Below are 23,842 nucleotides of genomic sequence, written 5' to 3'. Positions count from 1 at the left end.
GCAAAGAAGCTGGACTGTGTTATTTTTATTGATTCTTGTCCTGTGTAACTGTTATAGATCTATTTGACCAAACTTACCCTGGTACGTATTTTGGTGCAATTCAAAACATCAAAATCAAACGGTGGCTACTATTCAAAATGTAATAGTTGATCATACCCTATATTTGTAATAACTGAGGCTCATAGGGTAGATGTAGCCCAACTAGCTTACGAACATGCTTCTATAAACCACGAATATTTGGACCCCTGGTCTTGGGTATAAGAAACATTATATTGCCTTAATGTACCATACACCAGCATTCATTATATTACTTCCTTTCTCAGTTGTTTGTGGGATAGTTCAGGCTTTCATGTTCAGTTCACACTATGCCTAGCAACAGCTATGAAGAATTATCAGGCTCTGTTTTCCTACAGAGCTGCTGTTAGCAATGTCACATGGCTTCCCCGACCTTTATTTCTCTCCAGCCTTTGTTTCCCTCTTTTCATCCCGAAACAGGTTCCCTCATGACTGCCTGCCATAATCGGTTGCTTTTATTGTTTTAGCATGGAACTGCCTTACTCCAAACTCTACAGAGAGGGCAGATGCCTGGGAACTTGGACATTACCTTTTTTAGGAATTCTACCTACCTTCCCCATATGGCTTTTTTTAGGATTAAATAGTTAATAATTGTACAGTAATTTGAAATGTAAATCCTTATATCTGTACTAATTTATTTTTATTATTGTTTATTTATTTATTATTTTATTTTCATGGTAAATTATGGTCTTAGACAGCCAGACACACATTCTGTCTGAATTCCCAATATTTATAGTCTCTAGCTGATGCAGAATTCAACATCTGCAAAAAAGTACAGTATATAGCAGATGCTGAGTCATTCAAGCAACTTTTCAGTGAGTAAATGCCTGTGATAAAAGAATGTTTACGAAATCTAATTGTACAACACAGCCCCAGCTGCTGCTATTACGGGTACTACTGTTTTCAACATAGAAATGTAAAACTGCCCTTTTTCTTTGGCCCTCTCCTTTCAAGGAAACATAGCGGCTACCCATTCAAAAGCAACTTGGTTTCATTGTCTCTGATGTATGCAGTTTGTGGGGTGGCACTGTCCAAGTCCTTTTTAAAATACATTGGGGGGATAATCATAGACTATTCTTGAATCAGCTATTCCTGGTTGAACTGGATAAATGGCTGAGAAGAATTTATGGGCCAGATCATGGATTTGTAGTCACAAGCAAGAGGGGATCTATGAGGTACTGTGGCATTCCAATTTGGCTCTCTTGAAATCCACTAGTACAGAATTTATATGGGTCCTCTGTGTACTGAGCAGTGGAATAAAATTAAAAGCCATGTTTAAAACCAGAGTGTGGTCCATTGATTTAGCCTAAATACCTGCTCCCCTAATCTATTTCCATCCTTTTTGGAAGGAAATGTGAAGGATTGCAGCATTTGACCCCATATGTTTACAGCTATTTTACTACTGTGCGCATTGGGTCAGACTTTAGTTTTAAATAAGACACTTGTGTGTGATTTGGGAAGAGGCATTGGTGCAAAGGGCTAAGCTGCATCAGGACCTTTGAGAGCCAGCAACCCTTACTTGCAAGTGTGCAGGTCCGAGCCATTGGCCCACCCTTCTGCTGAAACCTTTTGAGGGTGTGGGGGTGACACTGCTGCTTGCTCTAGTGCAGGGAATGCAAGGGACTACAGTTGTGGCTGACACCTACACTGAATTTAGAAGGCTCCTTGCATCCATCTCAAGTATTATGCGCCCACAGAGGTCCAGTCACAATCTGTCCCATAATACACATAGAAAAGTGTTAATAACCTGGACCTCACTAGTTGCCAAACCCAATAATCCATATGTAAAAAAATGAGTCTCCCTGCTTAGCAAATATTAAATAGTGTTGTGGTGAGGTTCCATACTTAGTAACTTATATATAACCCTATAGTATATTTAACAGTACTGTGTACAACCATGTGAAATACTGTAAACTGCAGTTATCAGAAAAGGAACTTAAAGCATTTTTGGATAGTGTATTCTTGATCTTTAACAATTGTTTATTCACTCACTGTTTCATAAAGGTTGTAATAATTAATGAGATTCTAATGTAATTTAAGGTTTCCTTAGCCCTTCTTCTTCAAAAGTAATGGTTAAGATAGCAGGAATTTTTAACCAATATGATCAAACTATTTTGAGTGTTTCTGTACCTTAATAAAATTTAGGGAATAAACCGAATACTCAAGATCTTCTGAACATTTTCAGTATTTTTTTGTCATTATGAAGGTTTTTGCTATTACAATGTTAGTAAAGGAGGTGCCCAGTAAAGACAATAGATATTGTCCCCAAGAGAGAGGAAATCTGTTTTTCTTCATAAATATTTTTATTAAATAAACTGAAATCTCATAATTATATTTTTCCTGTAGTACAAGCATATACTTGCATTATGGAACAGTTTTGTTTGAAAACTGCATTTTTGGTACAAAAATGTAGCCATTGCTAGAGTTTCATCACATTTACTAGAAGCAGGGGCGGCTCAAGGAATTGCGCCGCCCCAAGCAGGGTGGCACGCCACGGGGGGCACTCTGGCGGTTGCTGGTCCCGCGGCTCCGGTGGACCTCCCGCAGGCACGCCTGTGGATGCTCCACTAAAGCCGTGGGACCAGCAGACCCTCCACAGGCACGCCTGCGGGAGGTCCAGCGGAGCCGCGGGACCAGCGGACCCTCCTCAGGCATGCCTGCGGGAGGTCCACCGGAGCCGCCTGCCGCCCTCCCGCGGCACGCCGCCCCAAGTGCGCGCTTGGCGCACTGGGGTCTGGAGCCGGCCCTGACTAGAAGATACCATTATACCAAGGCACAGAATATATCACTTTTTGCATGTTTGACATTGAGAATGTGGCTGTATTCTGAAAAGTGTTTGTAGAAATAGCAATGTGGTGTTCCCTGTTATCTGTTAACTTCCATACTAAAGGTGCTTAGTTAATATATAAAAAGACACTTCACAAGTGAAAGCTCAGCCTGGATTCCAAAAGTAACTTTGGTTCTTGTCTTGCTGTGCATCATTACCAGTAATAAAGATTCTGCAGGCCAAATGTTACCCTCCCATTTACCCTTGTAAAACTCCATTGTCTTCAAGTTATGCCCTCACTGATGCTTTCAGTTACACTGCTGAAGCCTTATTATATTCTGATTAGTCCTATAAATGGAATTTAGTGAATAATTCTGCTTAAGATATACAGAAAGGAAAAATAAATGCAGCTCACTCTCTCTTGGCTATATTGGCATTGCAGGACCAACAGGCGTAAAAAGCAATAAAAACTTACTTTACTCACTAATGTGAAGAGATATAACTCTAGATACACACAGGCAGCAGATGGAATGAATAGGAAAGTACTATTTTTGCATAATCATTTTTCAGAGAACAAAAGCATTTTAATTTAATGTCCATTATGGACTAACATGAGCATGTCCAGATTTTGCCTAAACAAGAGCAACACTGGCAGATTGCTAGGAACCTGAGAGCTATTCCAAATTTTCATAAACTGGAGCAGATTGCAGTTGTCCTAGTGTTTAATATGGAGCATCCTGATCCATGGGCTGTACCTTCGTATAAATGATGGAATAGTTGTGGTCATAAGCAATTCTGAACAAGGATTTGCTTGCAAAATACCATGAAAACCATTGTAGCTAAAACATCATATTAAAAAAAAATCCAAACAGTTTGGATTTCAAGACATATGTCAGACATCTGAGGACTAAAGAAAATGAATCACTCTTTTTCAATTCTTTTTTTTTAAAGTTTCTCATTGTTCCATTTCAGTTTCTCCGAAGATATCTCGTATTTCAACTGACATTGTTGTGAATGAAGGAAGCAATGTGACACTTATTTGCTTGGCCACTGGGAAACCAGAGCCTTCCATTTCTTGGAGACATATCTCTCCATCAGGTAAGCACAAAACCTTTTTTAACCCTCTTTCAGGAAACCCATCACCATTCATGCCTTTATAGATTAGGAAGTGACACCACTACTTTTGTGTGCCCAGTTTAAGACAACTGGACCAGATTTTCAGAGAAAGTGAGCACTCACAAACCATAGCTGAAGTCAGTGAGGGTTGTGGATGCTCAGCAACTGTTAAACTCAGGCCCTTAGACATAGGTTTAGACACACAAATTGAGATACCAAAATTCAACTTCACTTTTGAAAATCTGGGTCTAAGTGACTTGTCTAAGGGCACAGAAGAGAGTCGTTGTCAGAGACAGGATGAGAGTTCCTGGTTCGCAGGTTATGCTCATTTCAACTGACCATAGTAATCTATCAAACATCTCAGAAAACAAAGGAATCTTTCAGACACAGTTCTCTATACCTAAAAAGGAAAGATGAAATTTACAGCATTCTGATTTAATATTTTTAAATATTTCACTACCACTGAGCTTTGTGATTATGCTGTTATACAGAATAGTTTATCAAAATTGTTTTAAATTAAAGCATACATGAAAAATTGCAAACAGACATGATATCTAAAGAAATAATTGTGATTCTGATTCCACATACAGAATTCTTTTTATATTTTTAAAGTATTTTTTGTAAGTGACTAACAGAGTTAAACTGTTCTTTGAGGGCCTCTGTATACTGGGGCGGCTCTAGGTATTTTGCCGCCCCAAGCACAGCAGGCAAGCTGCCTTTGGCGGCTTGCCTGCGGAGGGTCCGCTGGTCCCGCAGCTTCGGCGGACCTCCTGCAGGCGTGCCGCCGAAGGCAACCTGCCTGCCACCCTCGTGGCGACCGGCAGAGTGCCCCCTGTAGCTTGCCGCTGCAGGCATGCGCTTGGCGTGCTGGTGCCTGGAGCCGCCTCTGTCTGTATATTCCCACTGATGGCAAGAGCACCTTATTGCAAGTTGTGTTCATAGAGGAGTGCTCAAGTACACTGTAGCTCCTTCAAGCTTTCAGTGCCTGAAGCTGTATAAGGGAGTTCCACTCCTCAGCTGTTTCAGTTCCTGTCTCTCTCTGTTGCTGACTGCTGAAGGAACTTCACTTCCGTGTTTCAGAGCTTTGGCTCTAACAATCCTCTGTGTTTTATGTCTAGCAGGATTGCCTCCCACTGCCAAATGGAAGTGGTACACAGCATTGGTGCTGGATCTGGAATGTTTTTATGTGGATGTTTTTATTTATTTTAAACATAAAGGGCCTGTTCTACTCTCTCACTTATTTCAAAGAACTTTTCTGAAATCCTTTGAGTTGTTTGGGAGTATGTTGTCATTGAATTACTGTCTCGCATTACTGGAATATAAGACTGATTTGATGATTGTTCTGTAACTAAAATATTATATTTCCCTTTATTTACTTCCACATTAATTATTTAGTTTGAAAGGTTGCTTGAGAGGTCACATTACTTGGCATTACTTTCTGGTTGCTTAGTCAGATGTTTGGATACTTTTCATTTAGAATGGATGACTGAATGTGTTCCTATATTGACCAGAGTAACGGCAATTAATTACTGTATGTGGTGGAACATAACATAGTGTGCCTAAAAGTGATCTGAGCAATAGTTTGCTTTACAAAACAAGATTTGAAAAAGTTACTATTGGCCTTTAGAACAATGACAATGAAATCAGTTTCAAGTGATAACTGATAAACTAGAAAAAAACAGTTGCATCATAAAGATGGTTTATAACTAAATGTCAATCAAAATAGTATCAGAAACCTTGGGGAGACTTTAGAATGGTAGCTTTATATTTGAAGTTGCTTATAGGAGGCACTCCCTAGGGTTCCCTGAAAAAATGAATTACATTAGCTGAACCCTAGTGCCATCTTGCTAAAGTCTAATAAGTGCTTCTAATTGATATTTTTTATTTTAGATGCAATCTCTGTGCAACCCCATTGGCTTAGCTGTTTATCTTTTCAGGAGAGGAGCAGTGCTTTGGTTGTGTTTTAATTAAAACTTGTCACATAGATTTTAATTTTACATTCTAGGTCAACTTCTTTATTGCGTTTTGGTTAACCTTGCCTGCTTAAGAGGAATCAGGAGCGAACGATGTTCAGAAAAAAGAATTCCTTAGAATAGGCAAGGTTAACCAAGCCTCAAATGGCAATAAAGAAGTTGAGTAATTACTGCTTATTGCAATGTAACTTGCATGCTCTCTGTAATTCATTTAACTAGATAAAATTTATTTTCTAAACTACCAATAGTCAAATACAGACAAAAGCTCTGAAAAAATAATAATTAATATGTCACTATATAGTCTATACAGTATAATAGTACTAGATATGTATCAGTAAATAATATTGTTAGAGCTACCTCCTTCCAGTTATAGCGCATTTGTGTTTGCAATCAAAATTTGGGTCACAAGCTTGTGTGCAGCCAGAGACTGGGAGGGCAGCAAAACCAGTGCACTCAGTCCATGGGGGAGGGAATATGTTGGGTTGCTTGTGAAAGACTCTTGCTTGTCTTTCTAAACGATATGCTCTAGCTCATCTAGAAGTTATGGACTTGATGAAATTTTACAGCTTGTGTGACACAGAAGGTCAGCCTAGAAATTATTATAGTCCCTTTTGGCCACGCAATCTATAAGTCTTTTAGCCAAGTAGTGTTAATGGTTTCTTGAAGGAGAAGCATCCAGACCATTATTGTTCATTGCATATTATCCACAAGGTATTTCTCCCTTGTTAGGTTAGGTTAGTTCTCATGCTGTTGCTTGGACAGCATAGAGGACATGTGCCTCCGTGATGTTCTGTTCTGAGCCAAATTTCGTGTGTTACGGGATTGGATGCCTGTAAGGCACAGGTGTCTGTTAACGCTGTCCAGCCATCATGTTTTAGGTCTTTCAGGGAGTCTTTTCCATTCTGCTTTTATTGGGTCAAAGTCAAAGATGACTCTCTCTCAGGGAAGTTGGAATGCATTTGGAGCAGATGACTTTACAACCTTAGAGAGCGTCGAGTGCCAATTGATGTTTTCAGTCTTTTGAGATGCTTCATTTGAATGGTGTCTGACTTCTTTTCAATCTTGACAGTGCGGTGCCTGTCCCATAAGTCAGAATACTTATCACTGAAACATTAAAGCTCTTTAGCACTGAAGCGTCATATTGCTATTTACCAGTGTGTTCAATTTGTGAAAGACATTCCTGATAAAGGTACTGATAACATATGCAGTGCAGGCTTTGGGTTTTTACTTGCTGCTACTCATGTTATTGACAACAGAGCCGAGGTAGGTGAAATCACCGATAGTCACGACTGTGTGGTCACCCATGAAGGTGCTAGACCCTCAGTGTGTTTGCAGTTGCCACCTGGAAGAATTTTGGTTTTACAACAACTAAGTTTTGGGCTGACTTTTGCCACTGAGCTTTCCTGGGCTTTAAGTGTCATAACCAGCTCATCCATTGATTCAACAACTAGCACTACATTATTGGCAAAATTGAAGTCAGTACAGTTTTTAACATCAAGGTATATACCTAAAATGCATTTACTTGGTCTTAGAGAGACAAGATGGGTGGAGGTAATATCTTTTATTGGACCAACTTCTATTGGTGAAAGGGCTATCACCTGTCTATTAAAACCACCTTGCTAGTAGCCATCATATCAACTTGGAAAATAGGGGAGATTCAGGCCCTCATGATGGGCCCCCCCTTACATGTTCTTTTGTAAGGGCAGAGTCACCCTTAGATGTCATCTGAGGTTTCTGCCCAAGGTAACCGATGACTTTCACATCAGTCAGTCTGTTCACTCCTGTTTTTTCTCTTTAAATTGATTCTGCCACAGGTGAAACAAAACTCCACACACTGAAATAATGAGAGCCTGGTATTTTTATTTAGAGAGGACCAAGCTGCCCAGGTCACACATAAACTCTTTGTGGCTTTTGCTGAGAGGGTTAAAGGACAGTCCTTGGAAGGGCAATCATCTCCGAGGCTGTTCAAGTGGGTCTCAGATTGTCTTGTTATGATATAGCTAAAAAGGTTGAATCTGGACAAATTAGGGCTCATTCCACTAAAACTGCAGCAGCTTCTGCAGCCTGTCTGGGTAGCATCCTCACATCAGAAATGTGTAAGGCAGCAACATGGAGTTCTAGACGCACATTTACCACTCACTATTTCCTGGTTCCAGCATCCAGCTCAGATGCTAGTTTCAGTAAGATGGTCCTACAATCGCTATTCAAATAGGACTCCTCTTGCCCATGTCCAGGTGAATTGGCATGTGATTGTTGGACACCAGCAGTGGAATCTGTGTGGACAATCACTCAGAGAAAGAAAAGTTACTTACCCAACAGTAAGTATGGTTCTTTGAGATGTGCTTTTCAAAGATTCCACAACCCACCCTCCATCCTCATTAGCCAGAGTCCTATTCTTATGGGATTCTAATTAACAAAGGAACTGACTGCAGGTTGCACCCTGCCCTTTGTAACCTTAGCCATGGGATGAGAGGATGGTGGGGACACTGCTATTCAAAATAATCTAATCTTGGCACCTGGGGCATATGCATACCAAGAATGGAATTTGTGTGGACAGAATGTCTCAAAAAAAAACACTTACTGTAGAGTAAGTAACTAATCTTAATTAACTTGGATTTATGTGACTATTGTCTAGGATAATAAAGAAAGAAGCTCAATCATAATATGGCTAATTTACTTTGGTTTCCAGCTGCATTTAACCCCACTTCTTACAAGGAGCAAACACTGATAAATCTCTCTTGTCAGAGAACTAAAATAGAGTTTGAATGTATTGTATCTGATTTACTATTGTCATGGCTCTGTTTTCTCTGGGATACGGATAGAGGATTTAGGACTAGTCTGTGGGAAAGGAGGAAGGCCCAGAAACTCTGTGAAATAACTCCATGACAATATAGAAACAAGCTGCCCTGGAAACCCAACAGATTATATTCTGTCTGGTAGTCTGTCATGTAAATTGTTGAAGTAATTTTCTTTTGAGGTAACAATGTAGCTGTACTGTATTGGAGCATATATTTTGGAATAGAAACAGTTACAAACTGCACTAAAAATCAATTAAAATCTGCAAGGGATGCCTTGATTTATTAGGGAAAAAAGTACAGGATACTTGCAAACACTAGTTTTCTCTATAGTGTTTGCATCCTAATTTCTGCAAATTGAGTTTATCTAGAGCTAAGGTTAATTTGCCCTTCATATTTTTCATCAGTTCTCTCCTAGAACTCCCACTGACAACAGTGAGGCTTACATACATGCATCAGAACAAGAATACAGCACTAAGTAATAAAGAATTATATTTAAAAGATTCTGGAATTGTTTGTCAAAGCTGCTACTAAAAGATAAGATACTAAAATCTCTGTATACAAATGATTCAATGTAGCCTAATTCAGAAAAGTTATCATGGTTTGCATCAATGCAGCCTCTACTTGGATGAGATCTGATACAATTTTTTTGAACAAGAGATAAAATAAAACTTTAATGTGAATGAAAATAAAATATATTTAAAGATGATTTTTAACTTAGTACATAAATTATTGGCTTGTAATCTTTATGGTGAATGTTTTACTTAGTCATTATGTAAATGCATTCATTATATAAATATTCATTATACAAACCCATTATGTAAATCCACAAAATCTACACACACAGTGTAACGCCAAAAGGAATGTGAAATTGTAGTTTGTAATCTGAAATTCTCGTATCGTTGAAATGTCATTTGATTAAATTGTAGGTATTTATTTTGTTCTGACATTTAAGAGCAAAGTTTAACATCCATAGTTTAAGAATGAAACTAGAATCTTAAAGAATTAAGGTCTGTCTGAAACATAATGCTAGTTTTAAACACTTGTATACACACTATGTTTGTTATATTACCATCTTTGGAAAGCAAGCACTGCAAATGTTACCAAGAGGAGTTGTACACGGAAAGTGGACCCCCATCTAAATACCACAAGGCAGTAATTTTGCAATGGCCTGATCCACTCCATTGATTTGGTTCATGTCCCAGGTGAGCAAGGGAAGGAGAGGACCTGCAGTTCCTCCTCTTCTTTCAACAAGTTGCTTTGGCAGCTATTTGTTTTACACATGCACAAGGCTTTCAGATATGCTTCTCTTTTCTCACTCTTTTAGGGTGTGGGGGACGGAGAAGGTAAAACAAGAGGATTGTGACTGGTTGTGAGACAAAAAGAGATGGATGAAGCTGGCAGTTGCAAATCTGTTTAGATCCTTTGCTGTTACTGAAAAATGCACGATGTGCTGAATGAGCAGGAGTCCTATGGAAAACATAGTCTGTGATCATGTTATTAAAGACTCTATTAAAGTTTATACGAGTGCCCTTAATTCTGGCATTTCCTAACGTTTGAATGCTTGACTTCACAAGCTGAATGTTCTTTGAACATACTTTTTAGATGTACTTCCTAGGTTTTTAAAAAGCAAATTGAAAAAAACAGAGTAGACCATGTTGGAACCATAGTCACACCCTCATAGTTCATCAGCAGAATTAAAACGTGTAGATGCATAACACAGACATCTGCCACTTAGCTAACTAGTAGTAGTAGGTTGTCATCCTCTATGTAACCCATCCACTAGAAGGAGATGAAGTTCACATTTTGCCAGTGGGTTTCACAGCTATTTGAGTTTCCTCTCGTGGTTACCCACCCTTCTGCCCCTGGCCCCTCCAGCTTGTGTTGTCTCAGTCCCAGTCTCCCTTCTGCCCCTCCTCATCTCAGGTTCCTCATCTCAGTCAACCCATGTCCCTCTGACTCTTTGTCCTGTTCCCCAGCTCTTTCTCACACTTTCAACAGCACCTTGTCCCAGTCTCTCTTCTCCCCATCCCATTCGGCCCTGCTCCTCACCCTTCTGAACTCAGATCAGGCTACTATCTCTCTATCCTCACTGCCTGAAGGAGTGAGCACTGAGAGAACAGGAAAGAACAGAAAAAGAACAGGAAAGACAGCATCCCTCCTCACAGTCCCAATGCCTGGCAACACAGCACTCCTGTCTAACAGGATCCCCTTGCCAAATTTCAAGTCTCTGTGCCAAAGCAAGGAGGCACTAAAGAGAAAGAAATGGTTGTAAAAAAAACCGTTAACATTGGCAAAATAACTTATTCTGAGAAACAGATGAACCATTTTTGCTCATGTTTAAAAAATAAAATAGAATTTAAAAATAAAATAAATCAGCCATTGACCGACAAACAGAATGGGAAATTTAAGCTCAAAGGTTTAAATTCTGTCAAAGTTATAAGCAACAGAAAACAGGGTCTTACAATGGAAAGTGTTGGGCATTAATGATCTGGTGGATGGCATGGATTGCACCCTCAGCGAGTTTGCAGATGACGCTAACCTGGGAGGAGTGGTAGATACACTGGAAGGTAAGGATAGGATACAGAGGGACCTAGACAAATTAGAGGCTTGGGCCAAAAGAAATCTGATGAGGTTCAACAAGGACAAGTGCAGAGTCCTGCACTTAGGACGGAAGAATCCCATGCACTGCTACAGACTAGGGACTGAGTGGCTAGGCAGCAGTTCTGCAGAAAAGGACCTAGGAGTTACAGTGGATGAGAAGCTGAATATGAGTTGACAGCATGCCCTTGTTGCCAAGAAGGTTAATGGCATTTTGGGCTATATAAGTAGGGGCATTGCCAGCAAATCAAGGGACATGATCATTCCCCTCTATTTGACATTGGTGAGACCTCATCTGGAGTACTGTGTCCAGTTTTGGGTCCCACACTACAAGAAGGATGTTGAAAAATTGGAAAAAGTCCAGCGGAGGGCAACAAAAATAATTAGGGGGCTGGAGCGCATGACTTATGAGGAGAGGCTGAGCTAACTGGGATTGTTTAGTCTGCAGAAGAGAAGAATGAGGGGGGATTTGATAGCTGCTTTCGACTACCTGAAAGGGAGTTCCAAAGAGGATAGATCTAGATTGTTCTCAGTGGTGGCAGATGATAGAATAAGGAGTAATGGTCTCAAGTTGCAGTGGGGAAGGTTTAGGCTGGATATTAGGAAAAACTTTTTCACTAGGAGGGTAGTGAAGCACTGGAATGGGTTACCTAGGGAAGTGGTGGAATCTCCTTCCTTAGAGGTTTTTAAGGTCAGGCTTGACAAAGGCCTGGCTGGGATGATTTAGTTGGGGATTGGTCCTGCTTTGAGCAAGGGGTTGGACTAGATGCCCTCCTGAGGTCCCTTCCAACCCTGATATTCTATGAATAGGCACCACTACTTGAACCATCTACAGTATAGCTCATGATAACAGCAGAATAATAAACACCTGCAAAGCAGAATATTCACAGCCAGTTCACTCTCTGTTGCCTGCAATACACTAAGTATTTGCAGTTCAATAATATTGGCAGTCGGATGTTTTGGAGGTAGGTTTTTTTTTTCATTTTCATGCTGTGACTCCCCTCCCCTTATTAGCAAACTCCAGTCTCTCTTCATGCCTCCTTCTTTTGTGTGTGTGGGCGCACACATCATGACTGAACTGAATCCAATACTAGCCCTATTGTTTCTGGACAGCGCTAAAGCTCTGAAGATGTATTACACTAATGTATCATCATAACACTGGTCGTTCTGACGATATATTAGTGTAATACATCTTCAGAGCGCTCAAATGATGGGACTGTCTAGGACGAATGAGTCTAGGAGTTGATTCAATTCAATTACAGGACAAAAGGCATTGCTAGTCACGGAACGCAGAAAGAGAGAATGTTTCCTGCAAAAATCTCACTGGAGCAGATTACTACAAAAATCTTGACATTTCATGGGGAAAAAGTCAGCTTGTTTGCTTTTAGTTGCAGTTAAAAATAACTACCCTGAAAAATTAACAAGCCTTAAAATTAGCACTAACTATGTTAAAATGTTAAAATATCTTGTTCCATATGTATTTAGCTATTGTAGGGTAATTTTTTCCCCAAAAGTTTAATGAATATTTCCGCACAATACAGAAACAGTAAACATCCTGTTTAAAAAGTAAGAACTATGTGTGATGGACTTTTTTAAAAATGAAAATTGATTTTTTTTTTACTTTAAATCAAATAGGATCAGATTTCCAAGGACTTGTATAATGTGTGAATTTATGTTTTAAGATGCTCAACTCTTTTCCTTTAACTCAAAAGTGGCTTTATCTTTAAACTATACTTTGCAGTTGTAGCACTCAGACCTAGTGAATTATATAGACCCAAGTGTCGATAGAGCATGCGCATGTACAGACCAATACAATAGGTGTTAGTGTACCTAAACTTCAATTAATAAAATCACAATCCAAAACAATATATTCAATACAGCATTTCTTAGTCTATAACAAGATGATAACTTCCACACTACTCTATAGCTGCTGTCATTAACACTACAGAGCTAATACTAATACTAATCTCAACTGCGTAAAATATCTACCGTAGACATAAATGGAGCTTTTCCTAACTTTATAATTCAAAGTCGAATTAAAGATATTTCAAGTACTATGGAAATGGTCCCATCTGAAAGGCCTCTCTGTTAGATCGTTGTTAAGGTCCCACTTGAATTGTTTTGTTCTAGGTATCTTAAATCTTGGGATTATTTGTTTCCTGGTTCATCAGTCTGAATTCCTGAGGCCAGTGACTGCTGCCAGCCTGGAGCTGCCACTCATCTGTCTAGTACTCCAAGTGATCACAAGCACTTCCCTTGCTTCTTTTTAAAGCCTTACTGCTAGTCAAGAATAACTCTGCCGACAGCACAGCTGTTACTTAGACTGATATGCATTTGCCATCTACGAAATTTCCCCATGACACTCCATGTAATCACCTGGCTAGTGGTATGTGTACTGCCTTTTTCTGGATGGAATCAGAATTCTTTGACTACACCATAGCCCCTGTAGTGCTAACTGAGATATTCCTTTAGCTCAAGTGTTAGAGGCCTATTCCTTTGGAGCAGGAGGATCCGAGTTCCAGTCTCACTATAGCTGTGAAGTTCTGAGTAGCTATGATGTGCACCCTACTGGCAACTGTAAAGATCCTAGATGGACATGGATATATAGATAGATTTAGATATATTTACTGTATTATTCTATAGCATAAACTAGTTTCTTTGCTTAGAAAAAATAATGTAAAACAGTTCAGTGATTTAATTTGATAAGCAATGGCAATGAGGTGCCTCCCTTATGCCATCATTTTTTCATCTTGTGGGCAATTGTTTGACTGTGGTATTAGCACTGTACTCAACTTTAAGGTGAAACATCTGTTCCTTGCAACTAAATTGGAATGGCCTACCCACAATCCAGGAAAGTTTCAGTAGCAAATCATGCCAGGAAGGATCAACAATGAGTGGGCCAGGATAAACCATGAGCCGGGAGGTTTCACATGTTCCTAAATAGGCCAGTCTGAAGGAAACACATCTGAGCATGTAAATGTCTCAATCTTCAGTTTCAAATCTGCTGCAAGGTGCTGGACCTGCATGTTCAAGTGATGGCTTCCTGGAAGACAACCACTTTCGTGACCCCTTTGTGAAAGTTAGTATTACAATGGGGAAGCGGAGAGCTTAGGTCTTTTTGTAGACAATTATACTTGACAAATTTATGTACATAAAACCTACATGCTACTGTGATGGGCATATTAGAAATTAATAGAAAAGAGAAGCCTAATATACAGTGGTCCATTTTGTACTTTAAATATTTATGCCATTAATATTTTATATGGACTTTATTCTACTCTATATAGGTTCTTACACTATGGTATCTGAACGCCTTCCAGTAGTGCATTAAGTCTCATGTCACATCTGTCACATGTTTAGTTCTCTCTTCCTGTCCCCAGGGGAGAAGTATGTGCAGTGGAATATCTTGCTTTGATAGGGTTTTAGTTGTTCATTTTTTTAAATATACATGTCACTGTGTATTTCTAAGAGAGACAAGGTAAGTGAAGTAATATCATTTATTAGACCAACTTCTGTTTGTTTATTGGACCAACACAGCTACAACAACACTGAAAACAACTATGTATTTATGTTAGAGAAGGCAAGCTCAAAGACATGTTCCTTGCACTTGAAGTAGAAGTGGTGAGTGTGACAGATATTGCAACCGCATGCAACATCTTTGAGGACTATATTGTACTTTATATTTAAAACATGAAAATCTCAAAAAGCCCTTATATTCAGATGGGCCAGACAGCATGAGCTGTAGAATATTTATAGCCTATATTTGCACCCATACAAATGATAATGTGTATTTGTGTGTTCCCGAGGAGGTGGTGTGTGGGGGGGGTTAATGCAGATCCTCTGTAGATAGGTTAGTGGTTGTCCCTCCCCCTCTGGCTCAGTGGGAGGCCACTTTGCCTCACTTCGTCATTGGGGCACCACCAACTATCAGGGAATTAATGAATCAAGTCCAAGGGCCTGAGGCCCCTTTGGTGGGGTAGGCCAGAGTAGCAAAAGAGTCTAGGTAGCTCTGACCCTTAGGCAGGGCAGAGCAGCAAAGCAGCCTAGGTAGTTCTGGTAGCTCTGACCCTCAGGCAGAGCAACAAACAGTCTAGGGAGCCCAGGCCCTCAGACAGGACAGAGCACCAAACAGTCTAGGGAGCTTGGGTCTTTAGGCAGGGTGGGGCTATCTGCAGTCTTTCAGCTGATTCCTGACTCAGGCAGATGGCAAACAAATGTAAGCCTGGCGTAAGGTGGGTAGGCAGCCAGCACAAGGATAGGGGGACTTGGGCCACCCTACTCCACCGGGTCCCAGACCACTAGGTCAGCGGGCATCCCACCGCAACATGCTAACTTGGGTTCTGACTGTAAAACTGGACCAATGTCTGGTTTCCCTAGGGGCTACTTCCTACCCTAGGCTGGGGAAGGGGTTCCATAGTTCAGGGGTCTCATCGGGGTATTTGGCTGCTGGCAATCCTGGTTGCTCCTCTCCACTTCCTCTGGAGTCAAGATGCTGGTTGCTTGGTAGCAGGGCCTGGGGCCTGCAGCAGGCTTGGGACATCCATATCCTTCCCTGGCTCAGACTCAACTAAGCTAGAGACCAAACCTCTTAAACTTCCTGTCCCATCCTTCAGCTTTTGGCAGGAGGGATGGGCCTGGTCTGGCTCTCCCCACCAGGGATCCGAGAGTGCCCTCCCCCTCTGGATCAGTGGGAGACCACTCCACCTCACTACATCCTCCAACAGTAGTTATGTAAAAACCCAGCCTTTCAAGCTTGACCTTAGCGGGGAGGGACTGTTTTTTAATCTGTTTATCTGTATCTGTTTATCTGTTTTCAAGAGCCTGGGAGACAAAGCAAGATTTCTGGTATAAAAAGCTAGTTTAAACAGACTCTGATTCTTCTGATTCAGCAAACCAACAGGACCTTAGGTCCTAGGGTGACCCTAACCCCTGCAGAAGGGTTGGAAAGACTTTGTCCTACCGGACTGCCCATGCGGAAGATGGGAAATTCCTGGTATGTTCAGTGAGGATTTAAATCCTTTTATTGTTTTTATGTTTTTCCTCTGTGATGCTTTTGATCTCATAATAAATGTACTTTGTTTTGGAAGAGCTATGTGGTCATAGGTAAAAACACTAATTGTCTTTGGAAAGAAATCCAAACACAGGTGTTGGCTGTTAGGCAGACTGGCTTGCTGGGGATATCACAGTGTATGTATGGCACGGGGCTGCATGGAGCCTTAAAACCCTTTGTCAGAGACACCTCCCCAGAGACAGGTGATGGTTAGAAGCCTGAGATATGACTAGACATTCCTGTAGTGGAATACGGAGGCGGGATACAGAATTCAATTACCCTGAAATTGTGACCGTGTGGTTTGTGATTGTCCTTAGTTCCTGGGGGAGTTTATCCCAGAGTCTCAGACTGGCCACTGAGAAAGTTTTGTCTCATGCACCGATTTGCTTTACCCTTATTACAGAGAGTTCCATTGTGCCAGAGGAGGATATCTATCAACCACAGTGTTCATCGCAGAGCTTTAGCCAGACTTTTACATATTCTGGGTTCGGGCCCTGACGTACCTAAATAAGGACTGAGAACTTTAACTTGATTTGGTAGTCTATAGGAAGCCAGTGTAGAGAGCAGAGAACAGATTAGATCTGATCACAATAACCTATATTGTTGAGGAGACACACTGAAGCATCTTTACTAATTGGAGTTTCCTAAGTGCCAAAGGTTTCATGCTCTAGTTCATCTTATTGTAAAATTACTATTCTGGAGTCAAGTTTAGCAATCTGTAAAGTCAGCACATGTCACTAAATCAATGGCTCTTTAATATGAAACACATCTGTAGCAGTTTCCCACCAACTCAAGAGGAAAAAGGAGATATTAACCTATTAAAGGAAATAGACTTCCACCAATACATAGTTTTATTTATCAATTTAAAGGAAGCAGTGCAATTAATAGCTTCCAGTGGTTACTATCTTTCAACCTTCCCTTTGTTTTTGGATTTAAGGAAAGAAAATGTATAGTATTGAATCCTCAAAAATTCATCTATCCTTCAGAAAGGAAATGTCTTTTGATTTCAGTTTTTTAAAAAAGGTTATTCAATGGACTTTACCCTGCAATGGATGAAATCCACTGTAGAATAGATTAAATCTGAGGATTCAGGACTGAATCACTTTCAGTATCAGTCCTTTACATATGGAGTCACTGATATTAAACTCTGATTAATGGGCTGACAATTAAATGGTCTCATAAAAATGTCATCATTATGAGAACTATTCAAATGTTTTAGTATCCCTTTAAGAGCAATTAGCAGTAATTCTGGAAATGTTCACGTCATCTGTAAATTTTGAAACCCAATGAAAAATTCTGCCTGTTAATGTGGAGTTGTTATAAGTAGTGAGGGAGATTCAGACTAAGATATTCAAATACTTTGGTCTGCTATGTAGTGAGGATACAGTGATAGTCTTAGTAAAACATGCATTTTCTGAGGAAAGCTATACAAAATTGGTGATCATTTTTTTAGAAAAATGTGTATAAGAATATTTATTTTTTGTTTCAGGTGATTTTGTGTCCCATTTTCAGCAGCAATGGGCAAAATGATTATCTTTGCATAAAAATCACATGAAAATTAGAATTTTAAAACCATCTTTCATTCAGATTAGGCTTTCTCTCTTCAGAGATGGACTAATTATCACCTGAGAAGTAGTATGTTTTTTTAATCAGAGTTTTGTGAAATATGATGGATTTTTCATTGAAATTTCTAGTTCATAACCAAACACAAAGCAAGTACAAACTGCAAATAGTTTTGCATTTATTTTTGTAAGTTCTTTACCCTGTCTAGTTCTGAGCAATGTGATCTTCTGGAGAGCAGTGCCTGAATCGGAGGGTAGGGGTGAAGTGGTGGATGATCTCCAAAATATAATGTGATGCTCCAACTTTTTCTTTGCTTAAATTATTTTACCTTTTCTCCCCTAGAAGTAAGAACAGGAGAGTATAGTGTAGCCATCTATTAACTTCTTCCCCTTTCATTTTGAGTGCTGGATATCAGTGTAGAAAAGGAGAGTAAATGATTACACTGATGAGGGACTTGACTTCTCATAAAAGGGATGAAGTGAGTTTTGTGCGTAAACGGTTAATGAGATTGTGATTAAGTGTTTGAGTATTCTCTGTTGGTAAACATATCCTCAACTTTAGAATGCAGTAATTGCCTTGTCTTAATAGTCTACATACAAAAATCTTGGGAGAGAAAACTGGAGGAATCAGTGGGTTTATTGAAGTCCAATATTTTTATAGTAGATAAAGTAAAACACTAGCCATGATGGAGGCAAGATGGAGAAGGATATCACTTTTGTATACCAAAAGCTACCCAAATGAAGGAAAAGTTACCTCATGTAGCCAGAATCAGATCTGCAGGATTCAAATATTCAAAAACAAAGGAATGGAAAAAAAAATAAAACTATACTGACTTAAAATGAGATACAAATGCACATGTTAACAAAGAGTTAACCATTGAAATGAAGAAATTGTATTAGCATCAGTCACGGATAATTAGCACCCTGCTAAGAATCCATAAATCCTCACATAAGGGCTCTGAACTATGTTGAAGTTAGCCCTAATTATGTTGTTGTGGTTTTATAAATTCTTTACTTCTCCAAACTGAGAAGTATAAATTTTCATATTTGGCCTTGAAGACTAGAGAGAGAAAATCTTCTTCTACAATGAAATGTTTCATATATTTCAGCTCTGCCAAACAGAATTCTGAATTTCACAATGTAAAAAGAATTTCTCCCTGTTAAAGGCTCGTGCTTTGACTAAATCTGTGAGAACATATTCTGAATCAAGAACCCTGAATGAAGAAAAAAACATGTACTTCTCTCCCAGATAATCTGTCTGTCGATTGAAGACTGGTATTTGTGTCTGTGCTGCCAATACACCAATGTCTTCCATGCATTACAAAGATTTCCAGAAACAGATCCCCAAAAGTCAAAGGGAGTAATCTGGTAGACATGCTGCCCACAGATGACCATCAAACCTTTTGGTTTAAATGTTTTTTTTTCCCCTTTCAAAAGATAGCAACTGATCCATAGCATCTTCACTGTAAGTATTAAAATGTAGATAGTTGTCCTTATATCAAGATTCTACCTCTAAGGCAGCAAAATCAATACGCTAATGCATTTCAGCATATGAGACAGTCATGTGTTCTTTGTTGCACTGAGTGTAAAGGGAAAATTCAAAATTACTTCCAAAAATGGTAACTTTATGGGGCTCAGATATATAAATTAGCATGACAGGTAGTTCTGCTCAGTGATTAAAAGGTAGTGTAACTTTGGAAAGTGGCAGGGGGAAAGAGGGGAATTAAACTTGACATCTTCACTTTTAAAACCAATCTGTACCTTGGTGAGTCAAAACTAACCATTAATAAACTGCAGCAAATGGGAAGGTTGTGCAGGTAGAAAAATATAAATGATTCCTAAGAGTAATTTTCTCTCTCTCTCTCTCTCTCTCTCGAACACAGCATCAAGGGGGAAAAAAAGATTTTCTTCCCAATAAGGTGATATTTGAGGATTACATATTCATGTTAAAGGAAGAATGCAATGTTGTTAAGCTAATAATGCTGTACGGTAACTGACAGGTTTATGCTGGCATTAACGTTACTTAGTGCTCTCACGTCATCACAGCTACATTGCTTTGATGATTGACAGTAATACAGCAATTTAATATCTTCAAAAGATTTGTCACTCTAATGATGCATTTGTGTAATGATGTATTGCTATTATGTTATAATGCTACTCTGAAACACAAACCCTTAATATGAACACTCAGATGTGCTCTGCATGTTTTATCCCAAGAACTGTGTAAAAACATAGCTAAAAAAGAATATTTTTGAGAGAAAGTAATAAACACTAAAAGGCTAGAAAAGCCACTGCTAGCCTATACAATGTGTACAATCTTCCTTGATTTTTTTTTCCGAACAAAAAGTGTCGTTACATTGGTAAAGACTCATCTTGATTGTTCTATTCATGAACTAATTTAAAAATACATAAATAGTTCATTGTAAGAGTCTAGAGGTGAAATTCTCGGCCTATTTGAAGTCGGTCGGAGTTTCGCTATTGACTTAGTAGGGCCAGGATTTCATCTCAGAACTCTAATTCCCACTTTCTCTCTCCAGTTCATCTATGAGATACTATAGAGCCTAATAGTGAGAAAATTAAATTGTCTTCTGAAACTCTTTTTCAGAGACTAGTAATTCAATTTCTTCTCTCTTTCCTATGGCTATGGCTTTATTTAACTGGGTATACAGTAATCACAATATGTCTTAACTCATTGTCTCTGCTCACGGGTAGATGTGCATATATATATATAAAATCTTTTCTTCTATTGGATGGTTGTTGGAATTCTCCAGATGCTTTTGATATTGAAGATAAAATGTAATAGACATTAGTGACAAAATTAATACAAATTCCTGGATTCATGAGAAAATGTTGTATATACATGCATATATATCTGGCTTTTCAAAGAATTATGAAATTCATTTTCCTATTTTCAAAATGTATAAGCAAATGAGTTATAGTGATGTACTGTGCATATATTACCACAAACTTTATACATGATAATGACATATTACCACAAACTTCATATGTGACATAGAATCATAGAATATTAGGGTTGGAAGAGACCTCAGGAGGTCATCTAGTCCAACCCCTTCTCAAAGCAGGACCAACCCCAACTAGATCATCTTAGCCAGGGCTTTGTCAAGCCGGGCCTTAAAAACCTCTAAAGAAGGAGATTCCACGACCTCCCTAGGTAACCCATTCCAGGGCTTCACCACTCCTCATTAGGACAACTCCTTTATACTGTAGAAAAGATACTAAGAATCTATGATTTAGGACCTGTAATCTATTTTTAAGGATTAGTGGTATAGCCTGTGTAGCTCTGATCTTTTTCTCCAGTTATTTTCAGTTACAAAAATCTGCTGTTACATGATTGCTAATGTTCTGGAAAGATAGTTGTGCCAGGGAATTTGAATAAGGCAGTATAGCATCCTCACATGTACAGAATAGATTTACAAAGGAAGTGCTGACAGACTCTTAACAATTGCACCACCAGTACACCCCTCTAATAAGAATCATATAAGCGTGCCCAAGTTTTCTTTAAAAAAAAACAACTTTTTTTGTTTTTATGTTAAAATATAAACACATAACAAAACAAAGCATAAAAATACATGTGCAAGATGGAAATATCATATACATAACAAAATTCAACATTCATCATTTATAAAACATGCAAAACAAACAAAAAACACCCCTAAACCTGTAGGCATCATGCAGGGCGTCAATTATTAAAGTGACTACATAGATAAATAAGTGAGAATATAACCTTTGAGTATCAGGGACTAATATATACTAACTTGCAAAAGTATGCAATAGTTTAATGTGTGACCAGGCACCCTCATATTTTTTCCAAGCATTTCTATTACAGAGTAATTTTTTCTATTAATGCAGTAGCAGAGAGCTCCCTAAACTAATCTGTGTATGAGGGAGGAATTGCAGATTTCCATTTTCTCAAAATAACTCTTTTGGACACTAACATACTTAATGCAATCCATTTCTGAGTGCTAACTGGTAATACCAACTCGTTCAGCACCCCTAAAATACACAAGCTTGGAGAAAGAAAGAAAGCAACACTTAATGTTTTTGAGAGGGCATTGAATATGGCATTCCAGAATACATGCATTTTTGACAGGTATAGAGGATGTGTGAAAGGTTGTCAATACTTATTTACACATTCACTTTCCCTGCAGATATTGTTTCTGTTGATAATTTTCAACTAGACTGATGACTGCTTACCAGATCTGGGAACTAATGCTGTTTGTGTGGTAGCTAGGGTGACCAGACAGCAAGTGTGAAAAATCAGGACAAGGGGTGGGGGTAATAGGAGCCTATGTAAGACAAAGCCCAAATATCGGGACTGTCCCTATAAAATCGGGACATCTGGTCACCCTTGTGGTAGCAGAGTTGTGCCGAATACCTAAACCTGTCACTTCTGTCAATATGGAGTGGCACTGTGGCAGTGATATTGACCTCTGCTGAAGCTGAGTATTATCACATTCAGATTGCAAAGTAAATGCCACAAGAGCAGTTACAATCAAAGAATAGTTAAGAAGGCTAGAGATAGGCGAGAGGAAGTTGGGGAATTTCCTTATGTTTATGCATTTAAAAAAACAACCTGGGGTTTCTAGTGAGGAGTGCTAGCTAGAGGCCAGTGAGTCTAATCCTGAATATCTATTTTATGGATTTGCAAGACACTACACTTCACTTATTGTCTTCTTTCCAAATTGATGTTGGTAATCAGAATTGAAAAAGGCATTAATTACCCCCCAAGATTAGACAAAACCTGTCTCCAAATTTCACGATTGTGCCAATCCCCAGAGAAATTTAGGTTGGAGAGTTTTTAATCTCATAATTTTAAAAGGATTTTTAACATACAGTATTGTATACTTTGTAGTGTTTTATGCATTGTTTTCTCAGTGTTATAAACAAACTGTGTGCTTTCCTATTGACAGCCTCCCATGTAATTGTTATCTCATAAGTTTAGCTATCACAGACTTAGCCTACTTTTGTGTAGATAATTACAAGGTGGAATGACTTACCCAAACTGAGTATTGTGATTATTTTTAGTGTGCACAGGTAGAGTTTATGGAAAGTTATTTCCAGGGAAGCAGTGTTGTCTAGTGGTTAGAGCAGACGATCAAGACACTTGGGTTGAAATCCTGATCCCACTGACATCATTAGAAAAACTCCACTAATGTCAGTGAGACAAGGATTTCAGCTTCGATTTCTGTTCCCATATCCACCACTTACTTGCTGTGTAACTGTGAGCAAGACACTTAACCTCTCTGTATCTCAGTTTCCTTTGTAAAATTGGAATAATACTCACCCAGCTTTTGTCAGTTGATTTCCTTCATGTTGCAACATGATCTTTAAACAAAAAGTGAGTGGCCTCTATACAATGTGCTTTTAGATGCAGGATTATCATACAAACTTGGGAAACTAAAGAGTCTTTCACAAACTGGAGCAGATCCTTTTGGATGAATAGGAAAATACTAACATTCCATATATGATTCACTGGAGCATTGCCTTCTGGGATGTGGAATTTGATAGGGTCTCCTCTGTGTAGCTGAATAAATTCCATAAATTCATGGAGATCTGGTAGCCTTTCACTGAACCCTTTTTGGACTTTGTACCCAGTGCTTCCCATAATATTTTGTAAAGTACACCTCTGATCCCGTTGAAACCTTTTTCTTCCTGGTAACTCAGTTCTTGCTTTCAGTGCTCCTAGAGGTAAGGATTAGGATATTCTAGATTAGTTTTGTGAACAGTCCTCTGTAGGAGATACATTATCACATTTTTAATCTTTTATGATGTAACTTCCCGCAGAGAAGAGCGAGGGTGGATTGTCTATCCTTCTCTTTTTGTGAGTGTGACAGAGCGCTGTAAGCAGTTACAAATAAAGCCCTTTGCAGGCCAGCACCCTG

General features: G+C 39.1%; 1 protein-coding gene across 2 annotated transcripts in view; it reads left to right on the top strand.

Annotated features, from left to right (window-relative positions):
* NEGR1 (neuronal growth regulator 1) overlaps positions 1 to 23,842 on the top strand; it is a 570,461-nt gene that overhangs the window by 356,882 nt on the left and 189,737 nt on the right. For both annotated transcript variants that reach the window (XM_045027839.1, XM_045027838.1), the window contains exon 3: positions 3,815 to 3,940. In XM_045027839.1, coding sequence (XP_044883774.1) covers positions 3,815 to 3,940 — 126 coding nt within the window. The remainder of the gene's footprint in view (positions 1 to 3,814; positions 3,941 to 23,842) is intronic.

Source organism: Mauremys mutica, chromosome 8 (assembly GCF_020497125.1).
Source record: "Mauremys mutica isolate MM-2020 ecotype Southern chromosome 8, ASM2049712v1, whole genome shotgun sequence".
In the NCBI taxonomy this organism is placed as follows: Eukaryota; Metazoa; Chordata; order Testudines; family Geoemydidae; genus Mauremys; species Mauremys mutica.
This window is presented reverse-complemented; position numbering and strand designations above follow the sequence as displayed.